The following is an 18,951-nucleotide window of genomic DNA, read 5'->3' as shown; positions in this document are numbered from 1 at the left end:
GATTTCAGTTTTCTTCGATTTAGCACATTAAAAACAACTCCAGACACCAAACTTGCCAGTGTTCTTGCCAGTGTTTCCATTTCTGATGTCCATCCAGCCTTGCTTGTTGTGATGGGTAATTTTGTCTTTTTTGAGAGAGCTGGATCATTTGGCATAGCTCAGTAATGAAAGTCGGTCATTTGGCTTCTGAGCGGCTCCTCTTTTGGTTCAAACAGTGGTCATTCAAAGTCAGCAGACACTTGTTTTCATCTTGGCTTCATCTAGCTACATGACGATGGACACTAGGAGGTCTGCAAGACTGACTCAATTCTGATTTTCTTTGCCTCCACGCCAGGTAAACCTGTTAAACCATGGGAGATCACTTGGGGATAGGGATAATGCTCAAAGTTTATAGAAATTTTCTTATGATAATATCAGTGTATAGACTAATTTTCCTCCGTTCCCATTCATTCCTAATGGCTGTTCTTTGCTCCCTGTCTCCATCTGGCATCTATGTGTCATTGCTATCACATGACTGCAAACAACTTCTAAGTGACAGAAAAAATAGAACATTAAAATAGACCTGAAGCTTAAAGAATATCATTTACAAAAGCTGTTAGTGTGACATTAATTCTGTATGTTTTTGACAGATTTAAATGTTCTGTTTGATTTTGTATGTTTTTAGGCAGCAGACCTAACCCCGCTAAGACTGGAGGAGAGAAGGGCCTGAGGCTCATTCAAGACCCAAGCTACCGACGCTTTGGAAAATCTTTGGACATGGACTCAGCTCTGGAGACTTTTGTACCTCACAGGTCAGACTGAAAATGTTACAGTCTATAGTTTTTTCTAATAATTCATACTCCCACAGCAGCCCGAGGGAATCATAGGAGAGACAGAGCGAGTCTGGGAGAATTATAAGAAAGAAGACAGCAAAAAAAATGTTTTTATCAAGGATGGACAGACAGTATGTTTTTTTCCCCAATGGTTTAAAACAATTGTGTCTTGTGTTTTCAAAACCATTGCAATCACTAAATGCAGTAATATCCAATATCCATTAATACAAGACAAAAAACACACCTATAGAGTGGATGTAACTTATGATGACATGGAAAATAAATGAATTAAGAGCCCAGTATGATTGATTCAACATTATCCCAAAACAGTGAAACACTTTCTAACAACATGCCATGTTTTCTAATAGCTGCATTAGTTTGAGTCGATATAAAAATCCATTCAATGAGTGAATAAAATAATATGACAGGAGGCAACCTGTCTTATTTCCAGCTCAGCATGAAATCCTAATAGGACGATCTGAAGTTAATTCCTCATTAGATAAGACAGTGAGAGTGAGGGAAGAACGAGGAGAATGAGCTGATGGAGCTGTTTGATTTCAATACGTGACATTATTTATTTAAATGTTTCAGTCAACAACTTGACTTATAAATTAATGAAAAGGGGAGAAAAACAACTAAACCTTTGCTTAAACTTTCAAATATGAAGCCTATATATGCCTTCAATATGCCTTCTTCAAAAGCTGTTGATATTTTTCATCCAAACCTTTTACTTGACATAAAAATATAGATTTAATATATTTTTATTGTTATTTAATTTCACTCAAGTAAATTATGTGTCAAAAATCACATTGATACAGGGAGTTCATCAGGCTGTTTGCCTCAATTGATTAGAATTAGTCTCGTGCAGTTATGTAGAAACTGGAGGATGCATTGGATGAATCGTAATGCACCAGGATATCAAGTCATTGGCCTGATTATTGTAATCGAATTGAATCATGACACCAGCCAAAATGCACAGCTCTACTCATGAAACCATTTATGTTTTAGATGGTAGTTGCAATTGCATATTGCAATATTATCCCCAAATGGTGCAGCACTACTTTGATATTTTGTTAACTGTGTAATGCCTGGTTGGTCTTGTGCAGGTTTCTGCTGTTTATCTTTTTAGTTTCTTGTCTTTGCTTTATCAAAACTCCATCAAGTCTGCTTTTAAACATGTTCTATCAACATAGATGTATTGTCATGCATCATCATGGAGCTCTATGAGATATTGAACACTTTAAAGAGACTGCAAGCTATCAGCTGGTAAAAAGTAGGAAAGTGTGAACATGCAAAGCACACAGATTATGTCTGCCCCCACAGAGACAAGTGTGAACAGGTTCACATGATGTGCCACCCACAGTCAGTGATCCTAACCTGGCAGAGATTCACATGTACTATTTCAGTCTGCATGTATACAGTACAGTACACCTTGCATGTACTCTATGTACTGTATGTCAAGTGGTTGTATTTTTGTTTCATATAATCTCTCTCTCTCCCTGTACAGCTCCTCCCCGCAGCACATCGATGAGTGCTGTAATTGGCTGAGACAGAAGCTGAACTCCATGAACGAGGAGCAGCATCATATCATGATGCAGCATCAGGAGCAGGTGAGCAGCAGTGACGCAGCAGCAGCAGACAGGGTTACTGCTGATATGAATAATTAGACATGGAACATACTGTATGTGTGAGCCTATATGGGTGGTGAACCTGACACTTGATGGCTCTCAGCAGAGATGTTGATGAACGCAATTTCAGAGCGCCTCCAGTCATTTATAGCACAGCTACTCCACTTATTTCTGATGCAATAGAGCATAAGAACAAAGTGTAGTCTGTGCAATACTCAACCCGCAGCTCTTGAGCTGCATGCTGCTTTTTTGTGACTAGCTGCAGGTTTTTAGAAAGCTACTAGAAAGACAACATTGCCCGTATCATTGTCAATAATAATTAACTCCTATTTTGCACAATACATTATGTTTTTAATTCCTTGATAGGCTATTATCCCTATTTTCTTCTTTCCTTTTTTTACTTTTTATTTAGGTTATAGTTGTGAGCATTATAAAGAGAAACAGCTTTGTTTGACTAAGCAACAACAGTCCATTAAATCATGTTTGTATCCATCATAACTGTCCTTTAGAGCTCTTTTTTTACAATATTTTATTTTTCCTCCTTTTTGGTTGCATCTTCATAACTATAAACAGTCTTTACAGAGGAATGTGCAGCCATGTTTATCTACATTTGAATGTAGGGGGAGAGATCAAAATGATTTCTTCTTCCACCAACTGAGATTGGAGAGCTAAAACAATTAGTGTACAAGAAAAATGCAATGTACAGTAGAATGCATGTATGTTTATACCAGTACTCTTACACATAATCACTAATGGGGTTAACATCTGTACATCTGGTAACATCTGTTATTAGCCTAATTTATAAATACAAATAGTGATCAAAGAATAAAGGGATAGTTTGTTTTTCTGGCTCTTGTCAGTGTCATATTTCTGTCAGTGAGAATAGCAAGGTTGAGTAGCACTCAGGCAGTAATATAAAGACTGTTTCAAAAATACACAAGGCATCAGTCAATTCTCATCATGTCATTCTCTTTTTCTCCCCTTAAGGCTGCCAACTGCATTGTGGGAAATGTAGTGTATGAACGTTTGGCAGACCACGGCCCAAAACTCGGCCCTGTTACAAAGAAGAACCCTCTGGTTACCAGGTAACACATTTATCTCAGAAAGTATAAATGCAGATGATCTATGTCATCTATGTCATGATGTCATCTATACAGATGACATCACGCAGCAGCAGAGAAATCCCTTCAGGGAGCAAGAAGTGATTTCTGCATAGAGGAACGCTACCAAAAAGGACATGTTTTAGCGATTTACAATTATGCCAAGCATTTAAAGTGTGAAAATGTAAAATTCCTAATTCTTAAGCTGCTTTTGTGTCCCAAAAGTAGTGAAATATTCAGGCATTTTTTTAAGTCCCAGAGAAACAGTAGCAAATAAGAATTTAAAAAAGCCTCTGTCTAAAGTCTTGATGAGTTTTATGGTCCATTTGCACAAAACCGTCCAGCTTGGTTAAGAACAGTTTTGTCATTTTATAGCACATTAGACTCTAATCTCACAAGTGTTTTCTCAGCTGATGTCTGTCTTACCAACCTCTAGCCTTGGTTTTTGTGACAGGAAATCTGTCTCTTTTTAGAGATCCAGATCCTTTGGTTCAGCTCAGCAGAGCTGGTTGTTTGGCTCCCAAATGGCTCTTCATTTCGTAACAGTTTGGCTTTTTAAATGTGGATTAAATAACGACAAAGGATGGGAAACTGGTACTCAAACAGGATCAAGCTACTGTGGCTAAAATCAAAGCCATTTCGTAGCACAGGCACATTCATCACTCGGTCCCTTACCCCACAAGGTTTATTCCATTGATGGCACATCAGCATTTCAATTAAAAGTATGTTTTCGACAATTGTGGGGTTTTTTGTATGTTCAAGGGGCTCCGCTTGCCACTTAACTCAGTACAAGACTCCTTAAGACTTTTGTCTCCCTTCATCTGGATAGATGCTGCTAGACGCAAGCAGGTCTGCAGGGCTGAGTAATTTGCGATATTTATCACTTCCATTCCAGTTAAATTGGTTTAACTGTGGAAAAAAACTTTTTTTTGTAAATTGTCGGGATCATTCTCAATGTAGTATGTAGAAATCTTCTGATGATAATTGCAGCGTACAAGTCCATTTAGCTCTATAAAGGAAAAATATTCCTCCATTCCTTATGGCTGTCCCCCACTTCCCGGTCCTCAGCAGACATTCTGGAACACATGATTGCAAACTACCTATTAGACCTCTACTGGAATCTCTCCTGTAGATAACTTCATCCTGCAACAATAAAACCAGCTTCTTTCTGGGATTTTGCAAGAGACTTAGAAACTGGTTGTTTTAAAAAACATAGGAACAGTTTTGTTCAATCAAAAGAGAGACCTTTTTTCATTCATTCATTCAACTTGTATTTAATCTCAAGATGTCTGTTGAGAACATGCTTTTATTTGCAATGACATTGAAAGTACATTTGAAAAAAATTAAAACAAAACATAAAATCTGTAAAGAAAAAGAAATAGTGGAGGGAAAAAACAACAGAATAACCCCAGGAAGTGGATCAAAATAAAAACCGTTTCAGTCATGTATGTAGTAGTTTGTTGTCATGTTTTAAAATTGACCTATGCTAACAACTGAGCTGAGTTTAAACTTCTGCTCTACAATGTTCCAGGTATGGGCTGGACAAAAGCTAAAGGATGCTTTTCCAACTATAGCATTTGCTCTAGGTACTTAAAGCATTATCCAGTCACTTGAGCAAGTGTAATAATGACTTATGGACATGATGTCTGTCATCTCTAATAGAACCATTCATAAAATGTCAAGTTTGTCTTGAGCAATAATTATGTGTTCAAAAATGATGTAGTTTACTTGTGTAACTAAAGGAAGTGAACACGGCACATTAGGAAGTTTTTGAGTGTTAAATAATCTGAGCTCCAAGTCAAGCAGGCAGAGCTATCCGTGTCAGATAGACAAAAACCTGAGCTTGTGGACATTCTGTAGTTCCTTCTCCCACCTTTTTTGTTGTTAAACCTGTGTCTCAGATTGATCTAATCTCTGTATTATCACCTGCCTGTTTCAGGTATTTTACTTACCCATATCAGGACATGGCACTGGAGCAGGAGATTCAGCTGCTGGACCAGCCGGGCAAGGCATGTCACTTTCTGGCTCACAACGGCTGGGTGATGGGGGATGATCCACTGCGTAACTTTGCCGAGCCAGGTACATAAATGAATGAAAGACACTTTTTAAAGAAAATGTCTACCTAGGCATGAGCTGTTTGATTTTTTTTCTGTGTTTAAAGGCACACATTCTGACTCAAGGCCTGATTCGTCAAAACAATAGCAGCAGCAGCTTGTGCTAACTGCTTTCTCAGAGTAGCAGCAGAGTCTGCACATCAACTTTAAATATGAATTTTACCTAGTTATTGTTAATATAATCATTCCAGAGCTGTTTGCAGCTCAACACCTCATCCACATGTGTGAAGCTGTTATAGATGACGAGGATTTGTTCATTTATCTATCCATGCACCATTTTGGTAGGAGGCGCTGTTGTAAACAGTGAAACTCATCTTGCATTTTTTTAAGATTGGCCTCAGAATAAACCCTTTTAGCTTGTTATTGCCATGTAAGAAAAACAAGAGCAGACTGCACAGAGAAAGATAGCGTTCATGTGTCTGAATATCTAAGAGCTATAGGCTTTGTAGAAAGTGTAGAAATGGCCTGATTTTGAAGGAGACATCACAGTGGTCAAATAAATTATTGAGTTGTATTCAAACATCAAATTTAATGCCAAGGAGTGTTGAGTAGCTTCTTTGAAAATATCTTTATAAACTGTATGATGTTTACTTTTTCTAGCCCTTCTTGGTTTCGCCCCAAACACGTATCTCATGTTTCAAAAATATCATTTTCCAACATAGAAAATAATAAAAACTAAACTAATATGAGGCATTTTTGTAAAATAAAAACTAAACTTAAAAAAGCAACAATCAAAAATAATAACTACAATTACCATGAAAACAAAAAGTTAAAAGAAAAACAAACAAAAAAAAAATCCCCAACTACTGAAGCCTTGAGTAAGAAGAGACATGCAGTTTTTTGCTTGTTAACACTCACATCCATTTGTTCATTTTTTCCCTTAGGTTCTAATGTGTATCTGCGTCGGGAGCTGGTGTGCTGGGGCGACAGTGTGAAGCTGCGGTACGGTCGGGGTCCTGAGGATTGTCCGTACCTGTGGGCCCACATGCAGAAATACACTGAGATCACTGCCAAGTACTTCCATGGTGTCAGACTGGACAACTGCCACTCTACACCAATTCATGTAGCTGAGGTGATTTCATGTAGTCACACACAGCCTTAAATACACTCTTTGTATAACTGTTATTCAATCCATTTCTGCACTCAGTTGTTTAACTTAAAAACTTTTAAATAGAAATTCATGATAGTTTTGAGGATCTATGTACCATGACTCATTTACACTATAGTACAATCACTTAGGATCGAACACCAAACATTTTTGGCTTTACAATAAACTTGAGTCCATTTGTTGAGTTGTGAGCAGGTTTCTCACGCTGGTGTGAATACTCTTAAGGCTGGCTCGGACTACATAAATTCAGCCAGATATTGGCCAGACAGCAATGTCGCAGCTCATCGTCAAGACTCAGGCCCGATTTCGAGCATCTGGAACGACCAATGGTCCTGAGTATGACATAATTAACGATTTTTTTTACCCTCAAGGGAGCTAATATAGTCATGGACGAAAATGTTGGCACCCCTGGAATTTTTTCCAGAAGATACACCATTTCTCCCAGAAATTGTTGCAGTTACAAATGTTTTTGGCATACACATGTTTATTGCCTTTATGTGCATTAGAGCAATAGAAAAAATTCGAAGAAAAAAGCCAAAATTGACATAATTTTACACAAAACTCAAAAAATGGGCTGGACAAAATTGTTGGCACCCTTTTATAACTGTGGGTAAATCATTTTATTTCCAGCATATGATGCTCATTTAAGCTCACCTGTGCCAAATAACAGGTGCTGGCAATCTAGAAATCACACTTGAAGCCAGTTAGAATGTATAAAAGTTGACTCAACCTTTGTGTTGTGTGCCTGTGTGTGTCACACCAAGCATGGAGAAGAGAAAGAGGAGCCAAGAATTGTCTGAGGACTTGAGAAGCAAAATTGTGGAAAAATATGAACAATCTCAAGGTTACAAGACCATCTCCAGAATTCTAGAAATTCCTTTGTCCACTGTGCGTAATATAATCAAAAAGTTTATAACCCATGGAACTGTGGCTAATCTCCCTGGACGTGGACGAAAGAGAAAAATTGACAGAATGCAATGCAGGATAGTTGGAATGATGGATAAACATCCTCAGTCAACTTCCACACAAATTCAGGCTGTCCTGCAGAGTCATGGCACAAAAGTGTCAGCTCGAACCACACGTCATAATCTGAATGAGATGAAGCGCTATGGCAGGAGACCGAGGAGAACCCCACTGCTGACAAAGAGACATAAAAAAGCCAGACCTGAGTTTGCAAAAATGTACCTGAGTAAGCCTCAATCCTTCTGGGAGAACATTTTGTGGACAGATGAGACTAAGGTAGAGCTTTCTGGAAAAGCAGCTCATTCTGCTGTTTACAGAAAACAGAATGAGGTCTACAAAGAAAAGAACACAGTACCTAGAGTCAAACATGGTGGAGGTTCAAAGATGTTTTGGGGTTATTTTGCTGCCTCTGGCACTGGGTGTCTTGACTGTGTGCAAGGAATCATGAAATCTGGAGACTATCAAAAAATTTTGGGCCACAATGTAGGGCCTAGTGTCAGAAAGTTGTGTCTGCATCAGAGGTCATGGGTGTTCCAGCAGGACAATGACCCCAAACATACCTCAAAAAGCACCAAGAAATGGTTGGAGACAAAGCACTGGAGAGTTCTGAAGTGGCCAGCAATGAGTCCAGATCTAAATCCCCTTGAACACCTATGGAGAGATCTTAAAACTGCTGTTGCAAGAAGGAACCCTTCAAATCTGAGAGACCTGGAGCAGTTTGCAAAAGAAGAGTGGTCCAAAATTCCAGCTGAGAGGTGTAAGAAGCTTGTTGATGGTTATAGGAAGTGATTGGTTTCAGTTATTTTTTCCCAAGGGTGTGAAACCAAATATTAAGTTGAGGGTGCCAATCATTTTGTCCGGCCCATTTTTTGAGTTTTGTGTAAAATTATGTCAATTTTGGCTTTTTCCTTCAGATTTTTTGTGTTGTTCCAATGAACATAAAGGCAATAAACACATGTGTACCAAAATATTTGTTGATTGCAACAATTTCTGGGAGATATGGTGTATTTTCTGGAAAAATTCCAGGGGTGCCAACATTTTCGTCCATGACTGTATATATTTTTTTTCTTCATGTTGTCACATGCATACCTTAACTTCTATCTGAAGGAGAGCCAGTCTATATTGTCCTCCTCTTGATACATCCATAATTGTTATCAGTCATCTAATCCATAGCTGTTTCTTGATTGTTGTTTTCTTCATTTACAAGCAAAAGAACACTACAGTCACATAGAGGGCTTCTCTATGTGACTCCTCTACAAATCACTCAGTCCTGCAGACTTTCTAGTGTCCAGCGCCATCTAGCCAGATGAAAAACGGTTCTTTAACGTGATCCAAAGTGGCAGGCTCTTGTTTGAGTGCCTGTTTTCTGTCCTCCATCTTTTGCCGTCATTTGGTCCACTTTTAAAAAGCCTAACTGTTACTAAGTAAAGAGCCATTTGGAAGCCAAACAGCCAGTTCAATTGAGCTGAGGCATATTTTCTGGATCTGTAAAAAGACACAGATTTTGCACCACAATGGACAAGAGTGTCTGGACATCAGCTGAGGAAAGATCAGAGTTTAATGGTAAAACTGTACTGAACCAAATTGGACCACATTGTGGAAACAGACCACACATGAGCATGATGTGACAGCGCTCGTCGAGATGGAGGCTTTTTTAATCCATACCTTCTGCTGTTTTTTTTTTTTTTTTTTACCTGTTTTTAATTGTTTTCTTTTTCTTTCTTTTACCTGTTTAATTGTTTTTTCCCTGAATGTTTCACTACTTTCAAGACATAAAAATAGCTAAAAAATTAATAGTGTTGTCATTTTTGCACTTTGAATGCTTGGCATAGTTGTAAACTTAGTATTTATCAGCTTAAAACATGCCTTTTTTAGTAGTGTCTCAATGCGGAAATCTCTTCTTGCCCCCCAACGGTTGTTCTCCACAGCACAGTGACACCATCAGCAAAGAAGTTGTATAAATTTTTGCTGTAGTGCTACATCAGTTTGATCTGACACCATGACGTAGATGTAGGAGAAGACTTCTGAGAGTTTATTCTGTCAAATACAGTGTATAGCACTTTTATATATGAAGAAATATAAAGGAATGCGGTTACAAAATTACTGAGATCTTATTATCATCAGTTAATGTGACAGTAGTTACACTTTACAGAAGTTCACGTTCAGTTGCTTTCTTTGTCTCATTTACCCATTGAAGGTCAACAACTAGGCCAAAGATTTTATTCATTTTGTCTCAAACTAAGGGTGCTTCCCTTCCTCCTGTGATAAAAATGTGCTTTAATTTTAAAGGAACTTACAGAACTTCTGGTAAACGGAAAGTAACATTAGCTTAACCCCAGTACTTGCTACAGATTGGAAATGAAGTAATCCTAAATTAATGATAAAAATGTTTATCAGAATTGTTTCAGTTTCTTTTTAAAGGAGAAGTATTTTTTTTTAATTGAAATCAAATTTCTTTTAAAAAAACAGCATTTAGGCTCCCTGGCACAGATGTTAAAGACTGTAGAGAACCACAGACATTAGCATGAGTAAAAGTAGAAAAGCCTTGGTTTCTCCAGTATATGAGTATAACTCTTGTTCTCTCCCTGTGTCTGCTGATGTCTGTCTCGTCCAGTACATGTTAGATGCAGCCAGGCGGGTCAGACCCAATCTGTATGTGATCGCTGAACTTTTCACAGGCAGCGAGCTGGTTGACAATGTGTTTGTGAACCGACTGGGAATAAGCAGCCTGGTTCGAGGTACAACTCTCAGGCATGGACTGACTCTGTGTTTTTGTCTCTCTTCTCTTCCCATTGCATCATCCTGCACCCCTCCACCTCTCTGTCTGTCTCTCTGCTCTGGGGGCCGCTGTGACTGCATGCTGTGGTTACTCGGAGGCCTGTTACCACTAAATCTCTGTGCTTCTTTCACATTAACTCCTCCTTCTCCTCTATCTGTCCCGTCTTATCTCTTCTACATCATCTCTATGTCTCTCATCCTGACCCGTCATCCTGTCTGCACTGGTTTCTGTGTGCTGGCTCGCTGTGGCTGACCAGTTCATGTTGGATGTGGCCAGAACAGTTTGTCCTAACCTGTATGTGGTGGCTGAGCTCTTCACTGGCAGCGAGGAGCTGGATAACGTCTTCGTTACCAAGCTAGGCATCTCATCGCTCATTAGAGGTACAGTTATTGATGTGTTACACAAACTACACACCCTATGCTTTACAATTTACTCACCTGCATGACAATATGATCAGTTGGAATTCAGAGGTACGTATTCATATTTGCCTATGCATGCAGCAGGTACACAATGTGTTAAATTGAGATTAAATTTTCATTTTAGTGCAGAAAACCAAAAACATTCCAATTCCAATAAATGCTGTTGCATCATTTTAGAAAATGGATGAACATTCCCAAAAGTCTCTGTTGAACTGGCTCTAAAAATGCCAGGTTATGTGTGGATTCTGGTTTTGTATAAAGTAGATCTTACAAGTTTTGAAAACTTAAGCTTCATAGTTGTGATTGAAGCCAAAATACAATGCTGCAAAAAAGTGTTTTCCCCTTTCCTGATTTCTTATTTTTTGCATATTTGTCAAACTTTGATGTTTCAGCTCATCAAACTAATTTTAATATTAGACAGAGATAATCTGAGTAAATGCAAAAAGCAGTTTTTAAATGATGATTTCATGTATTTAGGGAAAGAAACCATCCAAACCTACCTGGCCCTATATGAAAAAGTGATATCCCCCTAAACCTAATAGCTGGTTGTGCCACCCTTGGCGGCAACAACTGCAAGCAAGCATTTGCGGTAACTGGCAATGAATAGATATAACCTTTTTATTGTTTTTTTTGTTTTTTTGTTTTTTTTTAAGTCATTCAGAGGTGGATGTGCTGGTGTGTTTCAGATCATTGTGCTGCTGTATAACTCAAGTGGGCTTGAGCTTAAGGTCATGAACTGATGGACAGACATTCTCCTCCAGGATTTTCTGGTAGAGAGCAGAATTCATGGTGACTTTAATTACTGTATGTGGTCCATGTCCTGAAACAGCAAAGCAATCTCATGTTTGAATGTTGGAACAATGTTCTTTTGATGAAATCCTGTTAGATTTTATCCAGGTGGAATGGGACATATTGATCTTGGGGATCATCAAGATGTGTTTTTGGCAAATTTGAGACAAGCCTTTGTGTTCTTTTTGGTCAGCAGTGGTTTTGTTTTGTTCTTAGAACTCTCCCATGGATGCCATTTTTGCCCAATATCTTTCTTACTGATGAATCAGGAGCTCTGACCTAAACTAGTAGGCCGGTCATTCTTTGGAAGGTTGACCACAAGGGATGGGTACCTTTCACAATTGAATTGATACAGTATCGATGCCCAGTACCTGCAAATCTGTAACGGTATTCAACAGTACTCATTTCCGGTACTTTTATGTGTGTATGCGAAAATAAATGTAATTTTGTTTATAAAAAAAAAATTCTTAAAACTTCTGAATTTTAGCTTTTTGTCACTGTTTGTAATGTAACATCACAAGTGTTTTTACAAATTTCAAGCAAGAGAGAAGGAACCAGCGGGCACTGTTTGAAACACCAGTTATCACACTGCTTCCTAGAAGTATTGCTGTGCCTTGCACTTCCTGCCACAAATATTGCTGCATAATCTGCATTGCATTTTCAGAAGTAGAGCCATACCTTCAACCTCCTCCTATCAGCCATGCTCCTGTGTTGATTGAATAAGCAGCTACTGACTATGCTTTAAATGCATGCAATGCAACGTTCATATGTCACATGGATAATAGCCTTCTCTTCCACTCTCTTCCAGTTACAAGGCTGATTTTTTTGCACTGAAATGTGGCAGGGTATGTCTTTACGAGGTTTACAGAAAAATGACATTGTAACATGAATCAACATTTGGGAATACCGTCAGTATTCAGTCTGTACCTATAAAGGTAATTAATTCAGTACCCATCTCCATTCACCACTGTTCCAAGTTTTCTCCATTTGTGGATAATGGCACTCACTGTGGTTCACTGGAGTCCCAAAGCCTTAGAAATGTCGTTGTAACCCTTTACAGACTGATAGATGTCAATGACTTTGCTTCTCATCTGTTCTTGAATTTCTTTAGATGACAACATGATATGTTGCTTTTTGAGATCTTTTAGCCTACTTCACTTTGTCAGACTGGTTCTAAAACAACTTTTCAAAAAAAATGTGGTTAGTCACGGTTCATTCATGATTTAACGAGGTAAATACTTTTAGTTTGTAAAATAATGAGGAGTTTGATGATGTGAAACATTTAAGTGTGACAAAGATGCAAAACAAAAAGATTAGGGGGTAAATACTTTTTTACAGCAATGCATGTTCATCAGAGGTGTGTAGGATTCCCTCTCACGAACTCAACCTGACTTTTGTTCAGAGTTGTCAGTTTTATTCTTTTTTTATGCAAACACAGAGCGACTCAGTGGTATCACACATCATAATCTTAGAGTTCTCAATATAAATATCATATAAAATCATTTAAAATAAGTATGATGTTTTACCAGTCTTGTCTGTCAGCTTTGTGCTTTAAATGTACCAACTAAAGGAAAGCTTGTGTCCATCAGCTTTCGCCTCAGCCAGCATGGACGTGCTAACTCCTTCATGGTGCATGGACTCTTTTCTAAGTAACTAAGCTTCTCTTAAACCTTTTCCTCCTCCATCTTTGCACAGAGGCCATGTCAGCCGGTGACAGCCATGAAGAAGGTCGGTTGGTGTATCGTTACGGAGGCGAGCCGGTTGGAGCGTTTGTACAGCCCAGTCTCCGCCCACTGATGCCCTCTATTGCTCACGCCATGTTCTTGGATGTAACCCATGACAACGAGTGTCCCATTCAGGTAGGGCTCTGTCAGAGTTTGAGTGTCAGGCTTTCATCAATTTTAATGTACAGCATATGTGGTAGCTTTTATTCTGTTTCAGCTTTCTCTTTGTTTAAACTATGAAAATAATGAGAGGATGCTTCAAAGATCATTACTGTTCTGGAGTAAACAAGAATAAACTCACTTTATTTGAGATGTATGCAATAACTTTAAATGCTGAATGTTTTCCTCTCAGCTGCGTTCAGCTCTGGACTCCCTTCCCAGCTCTGCTATCGTCTCAATGGCCTGCTGTGCTACAGGATCCACCAGAGGATATGATGAACTAGTGCCACACCAGGTTGTTAATTCACACCAACACTCACACACTTCTATGTTATATATGTAACCATTTCAAATGTATATTTGAAAAAACCCTGTGTAATATATTAGCTTACATACTAATAAGTCTATAGATATCTGTTTTAAAATCAAGATGTAGAATGTAACAACCAAAGTTGGCCAACTAGATTTTACCCAGCAACAAGTTAGCCCTTCTACACTGAAAACTCATTTTAGATTACTAAAATGATTCTCAAAATGAGGAAATTTCATCAACATAGTCATAAACTAGGTCAGATTCTTTCTAAATTAAAGTTAATCATGTTCACTTTAATTGATGTTCAGTAAACCATCCTCTAAATATTATGGTTGCTCCCCACAGACGGGACATCTCTAGCTGAGTCAGTAACTTCACTCATGGTGCAAAACTTTTTATTGCTTAAAGGCGGATCAAGGGATGGTTGTCAGATAGAGTACAACAACCTTCAACTGTTTGGTCTTATAGTGCAATGTAATCACTCACATTTGTATTATTGTGTTTGTGTATAGATATCTGTGGTGAAGGAGGAGCGTTTTTACCCTAAATGGAACCCCTCTGCGTCCCCCTCTTCTATCTCTGAGGTTGGACCTCAGACTGGCATCATCGCTGGGAAACTGGCCCTGAATCGGCTGCACCAGGAGCTGGCTGCACAGGGATTCATACAGGTACTACCTGTGTGTGATTGTTCTCCAAACGATAGTTTATCAAAGACCATGCTATCCTGGCTTAACCTCAGATCTCTTCTTCTGCAGGTTTATGTGGACCAGGTGGATGCAGATATTGTTGCGATCACTCGCCACTGTCCCAGCACTCACCAGTCTGTTGTGGCTGTGTGCAGGACAGCTTTCCAAAACCCTAAAACTCACCAGTATGACACCAACGCCCCTCCCATGTTCATACCTGGTAAACATCTTTTATGTTTGAAATTATGCATTTATCGCTAGATACTTCTTTGCACCTCTCATGTGTTTGTCACGGTATATTGTTCTCTTTGATACTACTTTTTAACCCTTATTATTTTTTCTCTCAAGGTAAGATAGAGGAAGTAGTGCTGGAGGCAAGGACGGTAGAAAGGCATGCTGGGAGTTACAAGAAAGATGAGAAATACATCAATGGCATGCCAGAATATAATGTGGAAATCAAAGAGCACATACCGGTAAATTCTACTATACAAGCAGAACCCTTTTGCTAATTCCTGAAATGATACAAAGAAGTATGTTTAATATTGTAATATGTTCATTCTTTTTATAGTTAGAGCAAAGTTCTGTGGTGAAAAAGGCTGGTGTGACGTCTAAAGGTCGATCTGAGTTTGTGCAGGAAATCACTTTCCAGAAGCTGACACCAGGCAGCGTCATTGCTTTCAGGTGATGCAGACACATAAACATAACATCATCATGCTTTCCATGACTGATTAAAAGAATATTCGTACCAGTCTTTTCTTTGCCTCTGTCCTTCTGTCAGGGTGAGTTTAGACCCGAAGGCTCAGAAGCTGGTGGGGATACTGCGGTATAATCTGTCCGAGTTCAGCCCTAAATACAGGAGGGGCAGCGTGGCAGAGGATAACCCACCTGAAGCCCTGCAGAAACCCCTCGCACAGTGAGTCCACATAAGACACATTTAAAGATAGATAAACTATGTAATCTTACTAAACCAAAGTCATTTTCTCTTGTCCTTTAAAATTAAATAAGAAATGACAGTCATTGGGAATCTTTAAGAGCAGCGTAAAGCATGAAGTCTGGTTTATGTCTTCAGATGATGCCACTTGAGTCATGTTGGTTGGAGTTTAAAGGAAGTTTAAAATAAAACTAATGTGTTTCTGTGGAGCTGGGTGGACCTCTGAGTCCTGCTGCACATTTCTGTTTCACACTAAAGGCTTCAGTGGCTAATATTAGGGTAAAACTCATCTCTTTTCCACTGACTGCTATTCAGTTATATTTTGTGAGATTTCAGTATTATATAAGCTCAGGCTAGCACTGAGTCGACGGAAATTTCCTTGAGTGTATGGCTGGACTGGAGCCTCTCATCTCAGCGCCCCAAAGCTTTGAAAGCTTTGAACATTAGAAATTAAAGCTCCCGTCTAGTCTGCTACATCTCCTTCATACGTTGGTGTGTTTGAACTTCAGGGTCATTTTATTCAAAAATCACAAATTAAATTCCTAAAAATGTATCTGTCTTAAAGAGAAATACTGTAATAAACTGTCTGAGTCTATATATATTACAGTGCTATGCTTAAACAACAATATTCTTTTGTAGTGATAGTCTTTAAGTTTTTAAAACCTATTTAAAAGGATTGTGGGTGCACTGCAGTGATGATATTTGCAGCTAAAAATGTATCAAAGAAATAAAGCTTGTTTGTGACAGAACATGGCAGCACCCTAATAATTGTGTTTATCTTATTTCTATTATATACAAGACAATTACATCTAGTTAAAAGCTCAGCAGAGTTTTTTGTAATGCTGAGAGCAGCAGTATGAGTATTAAAAAGCATTTTTAAAGCGTTGACACAGATGTGTTTGTGTTTGTCAGGCTGATGTCTAAGCTGACGTTAGCTGACCTGAACGTGCTGCTGTTCCGTTGTGACTCTGAGGAGCAAGAAGATGGAGGAGGCTGTTACAGCATACCAGGCTGGGAGAGCTTCAAATATGCTGGACTGCAAGGTAAATTTAATTCTGCAGTAACTTAAACTATGAATTCTAGTTCATCTGTATAATGTGAACTGAAATAATCTTTAATTACATGTCCTTCACTAAGAACAGATCATTTGTAAATCGTATTTATGTGGGTTCTTTTCATTGGAATGAATGCAAAGATGTTAGCAGTTAGCAGACATGAAAGCTGACTGGCATACAACTTGGATAATTATTGTTATTATTTTAAATAATGCTGTGGTGTTAGCAGGATAATCATTAAAGGCTGTTTATAATGTAAGAAAATTATGGTCTAAATTTTTAAGGGACAATATAGAGATTATAAATTTGATCCCTGAACTTACCTTTCTTGTGTAATTTTTGGAAAATACTAATTATATTGAACATTATCAACCAACTGTGCTACATGAGCTTCATACTTACATAGATACACTGCATATCATGCACAGTGCATCTTTTAATTTCTCTGCAGAAACTAGAGTGTTCACCATAGTTGATCGGTTTTGGGGATTGGTGAATAAATATATTAATTCTGATGTATGGATCACGTCTTACTTACAAAAATCACTGGTTGCCAATCAATTCTGGTATCTCTAAATAACAAAATAATCTTAAATATATCAGCTTAAAAATATTATAGTATGCAATTTATACTCTAAAAGGAAACAACGTTTCATACTGGCCCACATCAGAGAACATACAGTTGTGTTCAGACATTGTTCAGAAGAACAGCGTACTTTGATTAAAAAATTGATTGGAAAGGGGAAAACATATAAAGAAGTGCAGAAAATGATAGGCTGCTCAGCTAAAATGATCTCAAATGCATTTAAATGGAAACCTGAACCAGAAAAATGTGGAGGAAAATGGAGAACTACCATTGGATTGGATTAAAGAATAGCCAAAATGGCAAAGCCTCATCCAATGATCAGCTGCAGGCTGATCAGTGAAGATCTACAGTTCCTTTTGAGTACTGGAACAATTCGAAGAAGCTTCTGTGAACCTATGCTATCGGCAAGAAGCCCCCTAAAAGTCCCATCAGTGAGAAAATTAAATGTACTAAAGAGGTTACAGTTTTCCAAAGAACACACTGACGGGCCCAAAGTGAAATGGAGCAACATTTTGTGGATCGATGAAAGTAGGATTGTGCTTTTTGGGTCTAAGAGCCGCATACTGTTTGTCAGACGACACCAAACACTGAATTCAACCCACAGTACACTAAAGACGGTGAAGCATGGTGGCACAAACATAGGGATGTTTCTCATACTATGGTGTAGAGCTTGTTTATTGCATACCAGGGATCATGTATCAGTGTGAATACATCAGAATACTTGAAGATGTCATGCTGCCTTTTGCCCAAGAGGAAATTACCTTGAAATCGGTGTTTCAACAAGACAACAACCCCAAACACAGCTGTAAGAGAGCAGCATCTTGGTTCCAGACCAACAAGATTAATGTTATGGAGTGGCCAGCCCAATCCCCAGACCTGAATCCCATAGAAAACGCATAAAAAATGCTGTTACTGAGGAAAATCCAAGACATGCGGAGGAACTTTGGAATTTAGTCCAATCGTCCTGGCCTGGAATACCTGTTCACAGGTGCCGGAAGTTGGTTGACTCATGCAACACAAATGTGAAGCAATGCTCAGAAACAGTGGTTATACAACTAAATATTAGTTCAGTGGTTCACAGGAAAGCTCAATCTTCAAGCATTTTAGAGTTCATTCAGTAAAGGTTTGAGTTTTTGAAGAAAAATGCAGAAACCGCTAATAAAAGCTATTACAAGGATTTTGATCTTTACTCACCTTTTTAAACACACTGCTATTATTTTGAACACACCTGTATACTCTGATACTGATCTCTTTATTATAACCTGATATTTGCTTGGTATTTTAAGCTTGCAGATCAATCAAGTATGCACTTTTAAAGGCTTTGGTTTAGCAGAGGTGTTCTGTTGAAGCACCATACAGCCTTTCTTTAATAATACCGAATGTGCCACAACACTAGAGTAAAATAAAGTACAGTATTTGCTCGGATGTTCAGTTGTGGGGATCCTAGTTTTTGCATTTGTTCTCAGCTCTCCACTTGCACAGCTTTACACACCTACCAGATGCATAACAGTTATTAATGCACTCAAAGTGTGAACAAACTTCGTGTCTGTTTGTTCCATTTCACCCTCACTTGTAAGCTGTCAGAAGTCTAAAAGTAATTGGTCTCTTTGCGTGCAGGTCTGATGTCAGTCTTAGCTGACATCCGTCCCAACAACGACCTGGGACATCCAGTGTGTGCTAACCTGAGACAGGGAGACTGGCTGATTGACTACGTGTCCAACAGACTGATCCACAAAGAGGGACCGCTGGCACAGGTCAGACCCGTTCTAAACTAGATTTATTGCA

The 18,951-nt window shown here is 38.6% G+C and overlaps 1 protein-coding gene across 2 annotated transcripts in view; it reads left to right on the top strand.

Annotated features, from left to right (window-relative positions):
- agla (amylo-alpha-1, 6-glucosidase, 4-alpha-glucanotransferase a) overlaps positions 1-18,951 on the top strand; it is a 56,906-nt gene that overhangs the window by 26,379 nt on the left and 11,576 nt on the right. The window contains exons 8-22 of one of the 2 annotated variants that reach the window (XM_041803196.1): positions 665-791; positions 2,320-2,422; positions 3,428-3,525; positions 5,480-5,619; positions 6,539-6,726; positions 10,761-10,884; positions 13,408-13,571; positions 13,789-13,890; positions 14,421-14,576; positions 14,664-14,814; positions 14,943-15,067; positions 15,163-15,275; positions 15,373-15,507; positions 16,438-16,568; positions 18,784-18,920. In XM_041803196.1, coding sequence (XP_041659130.1) covers positions 665-791; positions 2,320-2,422; positions 3,428-3,525; positions 5,480-5,619; positions 6,539-6,726; positions 10,761-10,884; positions 13,408-13,571; positions 13,789-13,890; positions 14,421-14,576; positions 14,664-14,814; positions 14,943-15,067; positions 15,163-15,275; positions 15,373-15,507; positions 16,438-16,568; positions 18,784-18,920 — 1,994 coding nt within the window. Of the gene's footprint in view, positions 1-664; positions 792-2,319; positions 2,423-3,427; positions 3,526-5,479; positions 5,620-6,538; positions 6,727-10,339; positions 10,464-10,760; positions 10,885-13,407; positions 13,572-13,788; positions 13,891-14,420; positions 14,577-14,663; positions 14,815-14,942; positions 15,068-15,162; positions 15,276-15,372; positions 15,508-16,437; positions 16,569-18,783; positions 18,921-18,951 lie in introns of both variants that reach the window. The other variant, XM_041803195.1, reaches the window with a different exon arrangement.

The sequence above is a fragment of the Cheilinus undulatus genome, linkage group 13, assembly GCF_018320785.1.
Source record: "Cheilinus undulatus linkage group 13, ASM1832078v1, whole genome shotgun sequence".
NCBI lineage: Eukaryota > Metazoa > Chordata > Actinopteri > Labriformes > Labridae > Cheilinus > Cheilinus undulatus.
The sequence above is the reverse complement of the archived record's forward strand: the minus strand, read 5'-3'. Positions and strand labels throughout refer to the sequence as shown.